This window comes from Trachemys scripta, chromosome 15 (assembly GCF_013100865.1).
Source record: "Trachemys scripta elegans isolate TJP31775 chromosome 15, CAS_Tse_1.0, whole genome shotgun sequence".
In the NCBI taxonomy this organism is placed as follows: domain Eukaryota; kingdom Metazoa; phylum Chordata; order Testudines; family Emydidae; genus Trachemys; species Trachemys scripta.
The window spans coordinates 24304535-24316083 of NC_048312.1; the positions used below are offsets into that span (position 1 = coordinate 24304535).

Sequence of the window (11549 nt, forward strand, 5' to 3'; positions counted from 1 at the left end):
CCCACCCCGCCATAAAGGTCTCCCCCTTGCTCTCACAGAGATTGTGGAGCACACAGCAAGCTGCTATAACAATGGGGATATTGGTTTCGCTGAGATCACAGCGAGTCATCAAGCTTCTCCATCTCCCCTTGAGACGTCCAAAAGCACACTCCACCACCATTCTGCACTTGCTCAGCCGGTAGTTGAAGAGTTCTTTTTCAGTGTCCAGGGCACCTGTATAGGGCTTCATGAGCCAGGGCATTAGCGGGTAGGCTGGGTTCCCGAGGATGCTTCTAGGCATCTGCACATCCCCAACAGTTATTTTGTGGTCCGGGAAGTAAATACCTTGCTGCAGCCGTCTAAACAGACCAGAGTTCCTGAAAACACGAGCGTCATGAACCTTGCCCGGCCATCCCACGTAGATGTTGGTAAAACGTCCCCTGTGGTCCACCAGTGCTTGCAGCACCATGGAAAAGTAGCCCTTTCTGTTAATGTACTGGCTGGCCTGGTGGTCCGGTGCCAGGATAGGGATGTGAGTTCCATCTATGGCCCCACCGCAGTTTGGGAATCCCATCGCTGCGAAGCCATCTATGATCGCCTCCACGTTTCCCAGGGTCACTACCTTTGGCAGCAGTACATCAACGATTGCCTTGGCTACTTGCATCACAACAACCCCCACGGTAGATTTGCCCACCCCAAACTGGCTCGCGACTGACCGGTAGCTGTCAGGCGTTGCAAGCTTCCAGAGGGCTATGGCCACTCGCTTATGGACAGTCAGGGCTGGTCGCATCCGGGTGTCATTGCGCTTCAGGGCAGGGGACAGCAACTCACAAAGTTCAAGGAAAGTTCCCTTCCGCATGCGGAAGTTTCGCAGCCACTGTGATTCATCCCAGACCTGCAGCACTATGCGGTCCCACCACTCAGTGCTTGTTTCCCGTGCCCAGAATCGCCGTTCCACGGCATCAACATGACCCATTGCCACCGTGATGTCCTCGGCGCTGGGTCCCCTGCTTTCTGAGAGGTCTGTGCTACTCTCACACTTCAGGCCATCACCGCGTTGACGTAGCCTCCTCGCCTGACTTTTCTGCATCTGCCTCAGGGCAACCTGTATGATAAGCTGCGAGGCGTTGAGAGCGGCCACAACTGCAGCGATGGTTGCAGCGGGCTCCATGCTCACAGTGCTGTGGCGTCCGCGCTGTCAATGACTTGAAAAGTGCGCGAAATGATTTCCCGCCGGCGCTTTCAGGGAGGGAGGGAGGGCGGGAGTGAGTGATGGATGGATGACGACAGTTACCCAAAAGCACCCTCGACACATTTTTTTACCCAGAAGGCATTGGTGGCTCGACCCAGAATTCCAATGGGCAGCGGGGACTGCGGGAACTGTGGGATAGCTGCCCACAGTGCACCGCTTCCAATGTCGACGCTTTCCCCGTTAGTGTGGACTCACAAAGTCGAATTACTGTCCTTAGTGTGGACACACACGTTCGACTTTGCAATATCGATTCCAAATATTCGATTTAAGTAAAATCGAACTACTCTCGTAGTGTAGACAAGGCCTAAGATAGCTTTAATTCGATAATATGGGGCCCGGAGCAATGACGCTGCTGCAGGGTGAACTTCAGTGCAGGTTAGCCTCGGAAGTAATGACCCAGGATTTCTGTTGGATTTGTGCAGCTCGTGCTGCCACAGCTTGGCTACTCTGCCAAGCTAGTAAGATTAAAGCGAGTTTGCGTATGTTGGATCAAGGGACAATCGCTCCTAGGAATGACTGCAATCACTAAACAGTGTGTTTATGTGACAGGGTCCTTTTTCAGATTGAGACGGGCAGTGATCTATCTGGAGAGGTATGGGGTGAAATTATTGTAACCACCCTTACCCATGCCCCCCAAAATAAAGCACTGTGGCAAATTTGGAAGAGTGCAAGTTTTGAATGTATTTTAGTTCACTATATTTATCTACAAAGTATTGAGTTAGAGACAGACTGGCCGTAAGATTCATTATTTCCAAATAGCATCTGCTGGGCCACCTGGTCATATCAGTCATTGGTGTACAGCAGCATTCCTCAAACTTGCCTGTTCTCAAATGATAGGGTCCTAATCTTGTACATGCGCTCCTTATTATAGCCCCATTGCTTGCCATGACCCTGCTCCAGTGGGAGGCACAGCAGAGTGGATTCTGTATGTTACTACTTTTTCCTCTGTTTTTCAGGCTACATCTGCGAAAGGAAGGACGTGTTGGTGAACGGCTGTTGTAACGTCAACGTGCCTAGTGCAAAGCTCTATAATTGTGACAGCTGCCTGCCCAACGGTTGTTGCAGCGTGTACGAGTACTGCGTTTCCTGCTGTCTGCAGCCCAACAAGGTGCGTGGAGCGCCTCTTGCTTTTCAAGTTCTTACCCTGTTCAGTTGGCTGAACATCCTCAGATGCCAGCTGGCCAAGTGTGTGCGCTCGTTGTGAAGGGACCTGGAAACAGGGAAAGCCTGCTGGGACCATGTAAGAAATGGTCCCACAATAACAGCTAGAGCTCTGTGGAGGATGGAAAGTCCATTTTGCAAGGGATTTTGAGATTTCTTCATTCCAATTAAGAAAGAGAGCAGTACATTTCAAAATTCTCTATGAAAGAAAATTTTTGAAAAACCCATTTGTAGCCATCCTCCCCCTGAGTCGGGGGGCCCCCTCTTGGCAGCGTTGGGCAGTCGGTGTGTCCATCAGCCGTTCTACCTTATGGCCGCACAATCACCCAGATATCATTTCAGATCTCCAACAAGGAGGAATCGACACCCGCAGTCAGCTGGTAGCCTTGGCCTCCTGGCAGCGGGGGGTGGGGAGGGCACAGCACAGTCTAGGGCTCTGGCCCTCTGGGTGTGGGCGAAGCACTTCAGCAGTCTGTGGCCTGCTGCTTCCTTGCTGGGGCAAGTAGCAGTAGGCTAGACCTCCAGCCCGCTCGGCATGGGCAGAGCAATTACACAGTTTATAGCCCTCAGCCTCCTGGATGGAGCAAACAGCAACAGTTATCTATGTTGCCTAAAGGTTAATGCACTGCCAGCCTTGCACGTGGGGCCGGGGGTAGGGGGCCTGGGCCCACCCTGCTCCACCACGTTCCAGCTCAGTGCCCTAGCAGTGGCAGGCAATCCCGCCACTGGGTTGGTGGGAAACATGTGGTTGCTGCCTCATCTCTCGGCAGCACAACTGGAACAAAATCTTCTTTCCCTGGGCTACTTTCTACCAGTTTCTGCTCTCGCTACTCCATCGCTGCGGGGACCTGGCTCTCAGTCTCAGTCATAGAATCCTAGAATATTAGGGTTGGAATAGACCTCAGGAGGTCATCTAGTCCAACCCCCTGCTCAAAGCAGGACCAACTCTCATTTTTCAACTATCTTTTATGGTCCTTGAGTGTTGGCACTGCAGCACTTCCCTACATTCCATTAAGCAGGCACAATCCAAAGCTACTTTGAATTTTATTATTAAAAAATGCAGCACTGAGAAAGCATTGCTAATAAACCTTTCAAAAGACAATGTAAGAAGAACAGTTTGGTGAAATTGTTCTGCTGTAACCTTAATTGTCAAACTCTCAGTGTATGCTAACAAAGAAATCCACTTTTCTCCATTCCCTTTCCGTAACTAACTTACATAGGTGCATATTATTTCTGCCTCTCTCAGCAACTTCTCCTGGAGCGTTTCCTGAACCGGGCAGCTATCGCTTTCCAGAACCTCTTCATGGCAGTGGAAGATCACTTTGAGTTGTGCTTGGCCAAGTGCAGGACTTCATCACAGGTCAGATGCTGTGGCATGTGAAGTAGAGGAGGGAAGGGAGGTGCCAAAAATATCTGAGAAGGTGATGTTGATGCTATGAATGTATGGGCTTGTCTTCACTACGGGGAGATCAACGCTGCTGCAATGGATGCAGCAGGGGTCGATTTAGTGGGTCTAGTGAAGACCCACTAAATCAACGGCAGAGCACTCTCTAGTCGACCCCGGTACTCCACCTCTCTGAGAAGAGTAAGGGAAGTCGACTGGAGAGTGTCTCCCATCAACACAGTGCAACGAAGACACCGCAGTAAGTGGACCTAAGCTACATCGACATAACTTAGGTTGACTTACCCCAGTAGTGAACAGAAGCCCTATATTTCTTATATGTGCACGTGTGGGCTCAAGTGCACTCACATGTACATGTTTAGGCTGTCCTTGGGAGCCAGTCTTGGGAGATAAGTGAGCAGCTTTCTCACTAAACTTGGGGCATAGTGCACTGCTAGAGCAGTACAGAAATGGACACTGACTTGTTCTTAGCACTAGAGACCTGCTATAAAGGGACTGCTAGCCTGGAATGCGGCCAACCAAGTACATTAGTGTGCCTGTTTCCACAGCAGCTTTAGCAATCCTAAATTGTTTCTTTCACAGCACAATACATCTGGGTAATCATCACTGAAAGTCTACTGACTATAGAAATTTTAACTTATGTTAAAAATACACAAACCAGTGCTGGGTACCTATAATTAAAACCACCATTTCAAGCCTGCTTGGTTAGCAGAAGTCTTGTTTTAAGCAAACGCCATACCTGTTGGAAGATGGTGGTGAGGTGATGCCCCCACCTTCTTATGGTGTATTTAAGCAGGAGCTCCTACTACAAAGTAGAGATGATGTCTGAACCATAAATGAGGGATGATAGATCCAAATGTCTCTAGAGCTTTGGGGAAGGGGAGATCCAGTGTCTTGACTCTAGGTTCCTCTGCTATACACTCCTATCGCTCAAGCATTGACTTGTCTGGTTTGGTTTTTTTCAATAGAGTTTGATTAGAATGTGTGCATGGGAACTTGAGCAGTGTGACTTCAGCCTGCTTGGGTATTTACTCTAAAGGAGCTTCTGGCTACAGTTCAGCGACCGTGTGTTGTAATGTTGCAACCAATTTTTTTTTAGCTCTGCTCCCTAGATATTATGATGGTGTGTCTGTGAAACAGCCATTGCCATATAAACACCACTGCCATCTGCCCTTTGTGGGAGGGGAATGAGGTATTTTACACTGGAGAGCTGCTTTTTAATAGCACGTGTTGTCCCTAAGGGCTTTTCCCTTTCTTCCCAACAGAGCGTGCAGCACGAAAACACCTACAGAGATCCCATTGCAAAGTACTGCTATGGCGAGTATCCCCCTGAGCTCCTGCCTATTTGAAAGCTGCCTAATCTGAACTAACATGGGGAAAACAAACTGAGGATTGGCGCCTGGAACTGCAAGACAAGAGCTGCTTGTACAAGAGCTTAAACTCTCATCTTGAGATTTCCAAAGACAAACAGAGTGATTTGCAGTCTAAGCTTGGGACTTATTTCTTGGGAAAATCTCTCCTATTTAGACTGAAGAACATGATAGACCTGCCATGGATGGGTGGGAGGGAATCCTTTGAATGGTTAATCTAATTGAAGAGCTACCATTTAGAATACATGCAATGGATTTAGTCTGTAGATCAGCATAGAAAAGGGCATAATACAGCTTTTCATCTCTACATAGAAGTTAAATTATATCCCCAAAGAACATGGACTTTAGACCGACTGCTGTAGATATGAAGAGGGATTTTTTGTGCTTAAAAGGTAAATAATGCCTAGGGAGCTTATCTCCTGGAGGACTTTTCAGCATCCACGGTGCAGACTTTATATGTAACTATGAATTATTTATTGGGTTTATATGGAATAGCTGAAAGTATTGATGTTTCTTGTAGCCATTGGCTGACTCCTTCCAATCCATAGATTATCCTGGAGAAAGGTCATCCTTCATCTTGACCAGAATAACTCATCTCTCTCTTCTGTCAGGGTTTTTTTTTTTTTTTTTTTTTTGCACTGGGGCCCATCACCATAGTATTTGTGTGTCAGTTTAAACTGACATAGCAAAGTCCCCTCTGGAATTCATGGAGCCTTCAGTTCCCATAACATGAGAGAGAAAGGAGAGCTCTGCATGGGCTGGGGTGTTTTTGTGAGTGGATGTATATGCCATCCTAGTTAGAAAAGCTTAACAAAAGAAAGTCTCGCGGGGTAACCCGTAAGTCATCCAACTCTTGATTATTCAGATCTCCTTGCCTGAAGTACTGAGGCTTCTGCTGCTTGTACTGCACACCAGCATGGCTCCAAAATGCTTCGCTCCTGGTTGTGCAGGGGCAGGAGGTGAAAGGACTGGGGTGTTTTGGGATCCTGGTTTTAATGAGATCCTGATGATGTAAGTAATTAGACTACAATGTCAGGACACGTGGCTCTAGCCCTCCTCTGAAGTTAGATTAGCGGCCAGTTTCGCAGTATTTCTAGTAACAGCTTATAAATGACATTCCAGCATGGGGTTCTGACCTGGCTGCTTGGAGGACTCTCTAGTTTGAGATTTCAATCTAATTAGCGTGCTAATTGAACACAGTGTTGATTTCCCCCTGCAGTGTCCTGTCACTCTTGTAGGCTGCAGTTTAAATCTTTCCTTCTGATGCCTCTGTGAGGCCAGTCTGAAAGAAGGGAGTTGGGAGAAATGTTTTTCCCGTGCTTCTAAATGCTGAGAGAATTTATGTTTCCTGAAAGTCAGACTCCTAGCACTGAGCCAAACGCGGCAGTTCTGGTGTATACAGCACCTCACTCCTATTCTCTTCTGCTCTTGCCTCTACCATATATCTGCTCCTTGGGTGTTGCCATGGTTCTGACTTTGTGCTCATGTATGTTAATCAATACCTCTTACTCCTCCCTTGGGATAAAGCAATTTACCCAATTAAGAAATTAGAATAATGTGGCCGGTATTCTATGACATCCCTTTGTTAAAATATTCTTTAGCCCATTGCAGGTTGTTCTGTTGTGCTTATAGTTAAACTTCATGTGGCATAAGCAAGAATTTAAAAGTTACCAGGCATCTCTAATACGTGAAATTGTGAAAACTCACTTGCATTTTTTCCTCATCCTTTCCCAAAAGTTTTCAAATGAGATAAGGTCTTGGAAAATAAAATGTCCCTGCCAGCAAGTCCTATGGAACGTCTTAAAAACTTGTATTTCATGGAGTTCTGACAGCAGAATTTTATCCGGTCACCATCCTTTCTCCCATTTGCTGCCCTCTTATGGCAACTTGCAGGAAGAAACATCATTGTACATAAAGTTGGATGTCTGTGCTTTTTGGTGGGCTTGGAGAAGCATGGTACCTAGGCATGGCAGCTGCCCACTGATGGGCAGATATAGCTGGACCAATATACTTATACTGGCAGAACCCCTAGTGGAGATGCAGCTTATACTGGCAAAAGGACTGTGTTGCCAGTTTAACTGCATCTATACCTAAAACTTAAGTTGACCTAGCTACGTTACTCAGAGATGTGAAAAATTCACACCCCGAGAGATGTATTTAAGCCAACCTAACCCCCATGGTAGACACAGGTAGGATGACGGAAGCATTCTTGCATTGACCTAACTGTTGCCTTTTGGAGGGGGCGGGGTGGATTTACTATAGTGATGGAACAATTCCTTCTGTCACTGTAGCAAGAGTCTGCCCTACAGTGCTAGAGCTGCAGCACTGTAGCAGTGCTGATAGCATCTGTCGTGTATACTTAGCCTCAGGCTTTTGCCTACATAGCTGTGTTGGTTGGGAGTATGAAAAAATCACACCCCTTATCATAGCTATGCCAGCAAACAAATGTAGACCAGGACTTTGAGATTTAATGGAGCATGAAGTCGAAGGAGATACCCTCTTTGACACTAAGAAGATCACATTAGCTGTCTGGCGCTTTGTCCCTGTACCACCCCCAACCTGTTTTATTCAGAGAGGACAGTCAGATTTGTCTAAGGCCTTGTCTATGCTGAGCTGTATTTTAACACTTTCCACAAGTGCACAACCACTCCAGTACAGCCCTAGTACAATGCGGCACCACCAGCCGCTGGCATTTTTCTCTTCCGTATCTTCCTATTTAGATTGTTTAACCTAAAAACTCAATGTGGTAGTAAAACGCTCTAATGCTTTGTCTACACTAGACCCCCCCTATCATTGATATCACTGGTAGAATGGCGGTGGTAGGAAATTGTAAGAAACGCTCAACCTATACAACCATAGGGGAATCTCTTGGACCCTGTCTAGACTAGTGAAATACGTGGAGTTTAGAAACGTGTTAGCTGGCCATTGTCAATTCTGGGGGTACCGTGTCCAGCTCATGCGTCTGTAAAGGTATCTAAATCCTGTCTATGCTTGGGGTGAAAGGGTATGTAAAAAGTTAGCTAATGTGTTTTAAAACCTCACTTGTTTTCCTAGTCTGTGCCCTTGTACGACAAGGTAGATGTAGCAAAACAATAAATCCAGATAATGCAATAGGGTGAGAAGTGACAATGAAGGTAAATATATTATAATCAAGAAAAGGAGGTGCGGGCAAACAGGAAACCATTTTTTTTCCCATTCCATAAAGAGAAATAACATGTTTCTCTTAATGGTCTGAAAAAGGCAGTTTGAGAGCTAGCCCACAGAAACTTCTTCTCCTTTGGGAAATCTGATTGTTGAGGTAGCTGAGTGCCAACAGGAAAGTCCTGCAGTGGGGCATAGTCATACATGCCAGAAACTTGTCCTTCCTCCATTTGAAGTATCAACTTATTACCATGTGACTGTAAATTTTATATGTTGGTTATGAAAGTGGCAGCCCCATTATATGAGATCTAGTGATTCTACCTACCAAAGCAATCAGCTAAGCAGAGTTAAGATTCCTGGAAAACTTGTCCTGTGCTTAGAAGAGCTTGTGCACGATTGCTTTCCTGCAAATCCTCAGCTAGTGATGGCTTGGAAAAAGGTACTATACAAACTCCTGTGCAGGGACCAGGGCTGAAGAGAAGCGTGGAACCTCTTTTTTTTTTCCTCCTGAGCTTAATGGAATGAAATTGTGAATGGGCAAGCACAGAGTCTGGCTTGGGACCCTCACTGAGCATTTGATGACCATGGCTTTAGCATTCTAGCCTCTCAGTCTCACTGAGTCTCTTAGGTATTTTGAGTGTATTACAGTGAAAATTTATCACTCCGCTTCCCTTATTGATACGTTTTTAGGCTCTGGACCCTTGCAGTAGTTTTGTAAAGCTTTGACTATAAAGCACTAGATACAGCAACTGCTAACTAATATCCTTTTACTTCTGACAACCTTCTACCCTCTCTTTGCCTTCCCTCTTCATTTTGCTGACTCTGAGCTTTTTCTGTACTTAGCTCATGGATTTGTTTGGCGGTGGGCTAATTGTTTTGCTCCTTCAGTTCCAGTCTAATTGTGCCAATTCCCTATATCAAATTTGCATGCATACTTTTTCTCCAATCTTGGCAAGTTAGGGGGAGGAGAATCCTTTCTCCCCTAATGAGTAACCTCCAAGGGGTTAATGAATTTAATAAATTGTGGGAATCTTAAAAAAGGGCCCTGTGCATTCCCATTACCTCAGTGGGAAACTACTGTAGGCAGTGAAAAAGGAAAAAAAAAAAAAATCCCACAGCCTCATCTGCTGGGGATGAAAGGAAAACAGAAGGCAAAATGGTGTTGGTTTCTGTCTCTTATTACTAAGGACTCCCAACCACACACTTCTGGCTTTTAGCAACTTGCACTTTATATACAGTATTGTGCTTTCTAACATTGCACTAGTCTGACTCACATGGCAGCTAGTGTAGTTTATAAACCACAGCTTCAGCGAGGTTGGAAATACGAATTTTTGCAAGGAGATTAAAATGGCTTTAGAATGAAGGATGCCTGCGGTAGTTATGAGTAATCAACTTCAGCCTTCAACAAGCAAGTAAACTCCTTCATACTTGGCTGGGCAGTTCATAGTTTGCATCATATATAAACTTGAAATCACAGTATCTTTTTAAAAAAATCCATGGCAGTTATGAGTAATCAACTTCAACATGCCTCTTATTTTCTCTGTCCCCTCTTTACTTCGGTCAGCCTTTGTTGAGACCAATTGCCAGGGAGGCAGGCTAAGGCGAACAGCACTGTAACACCGTTGATCAGCCAACAGAGGTTACTCTAAGACTTAAGTAGCAGTTGGTATTCTCCCATTCAAGATAAAGTCTGGCATGTGTCCCTTTGAGCTATTGAGACAAAACTTCACTTGGCAAAAAACAGGAACACTTTCTGAGTGCAGGGGACAAAGGTGATCAATGTTCCTCAAGAAAATGTGCAATTTTTCCTGTATTGCCAACGCTTGTTCTTCAACAGTACCGTAGTCAAAGGGCAAACAAACCCCCCAAAAAGTTAAGGCTGCTTGGGTTTTTAACATTTCACCCACGTGCTAAGGTGTTGTCATACGTAGGGGGTGAGCTAGAGAAGTCACTGGTTTGAGGCAGTTCACAACCACTGTAATAAAGAAAAGTACCGGACCCCGGGAGAAACAAAAGAGAGAGTATCGCACTACGTAGCAAACTGCCAACAGCTCAGTAATGACAAATGGACCCCTCCGATCAAGCCCCAATGAGTAACTTTGAGGCGATCTTTCTTACTTCTGACAGATAACTGCCAGTATAACTGTCTCTTAGAGCTTGTCATGCCCACAAGTCTCCTTGACTTGAACTGTGTGCACACTGCAACATGGAGGCAGCAAGGGCTGAGTCTGCAATACTGAGCCAGTCTGTGGATTTGCTTTTGCAGAGCAACTGAAAGTCCCATGCTGATTCGGTGCAGCGAACGCTAATCAGAACTGTCTGCTCGTGCAGGGCTGTAGTAGGAGTCACAGGGACGCAGCTCCAGGAGTAAAGCTAAGAGTGGACATGCTCAAATCCCAGTGAGAGAGACCAGCAGGAGTCCCGCCCCCAGCTCCTGTTCTGACCAATGATGGTCAAGTGTTGGTGGCAGCCTTCCCGCCTTTTTCTTGCTCTCTCTCTCCTCACACTGTCACTGTGGGTGGGCTACTGAGACCTGCTCCCCGTCTCCAGGAGCCTCATGGAGGAGGGGCAGCCAGCCTCAGAGAGCGGGAACACGGCTGGGAAAATTCTCTCCTGCCCTAGTGCAAAGACAAATGTGGGGGAGGGGACAACCACTCAGCTGCCCCTTTCCACACAACCAGGTGGGGCAGCAAGGGAGAGTGGAGACGTAGTCAGCGCTCCCAGCCCTGGACCCAGGCAGCACCAGGATAAGAGTGACACCCTGGTATCTGAGAAAAGCAGCTGTCAGGAGGGGACCGGAGAGCAGAGCCCCCCTCAGCCATCACCTGCCTCAGGACAGTTGGTGAGTTCTGAGCGTCCTTTGTTTTCGAGTCCCCTCTACCCACTTGTGCAGCCGTATACGCAGGGCTCAGATTGGCAAAAGGAGAGTTCAGATGCAGCCTGCTTCTGCGTCATGGTTGCCCAAGGCCTTGTCCAGTTTAGTTAAACTGGTGCAAACCCCGGCAGGGATGCTCTTATTCTGCTCTAAGAGGGGCTTATTTAAAGTCAGTTTAAACCTGCTTCTAATGGAGTTTAAGCTAACCACCAATAAGCTCTGTTTTAACGGAAACAAGCGGGCACACAGAGGGCCTTGTGCATCTGTGTAATTAAAGTGGTTTAAAATCACACCTTTAAAGAGGTGCAACTCTGAGCCTAGGCAAGCCCTGTTAGGTCCTCTCCCCCTCCAGAACACTGGAGTGCTGTG

General features: G+C 46.7%; 1 protein-coding gene across 2 annotated transcripts in view; it reads left to right on the forward strand.

Annotated features, from left to right (window-relative positions):
• SPRING1 (SREBF pathway regulator in golgi 1) overlaps window positions 1–6955 on the forward strand; it is a 15724-nt gene extending 8769 nt beyond the window's left edge. For both annotated transcript variants that reach the window (XM_034791143.1, XM_034791142.1), the window contains exons 3-5: window positions 2188–2339; window positions 3639–3752; window positions 5060–6955. In XM_034791143.1, coding sequence (XP_034647034.1) covers window positions 2188–2339; window positions 3639–3752; window positions 5060–5143 — 350 coding nt within the window. In that variant the 3' untranslated portion in view covers window positions 5144–6955. The remainder of the gene's footprint in view (window positions 1–2187; window positions 2340–3638; window positions 3753–5059) is intronic.
• The last annotated feature ends 4594 nt before the right edge of the window (window positions 6956–11549 follow it).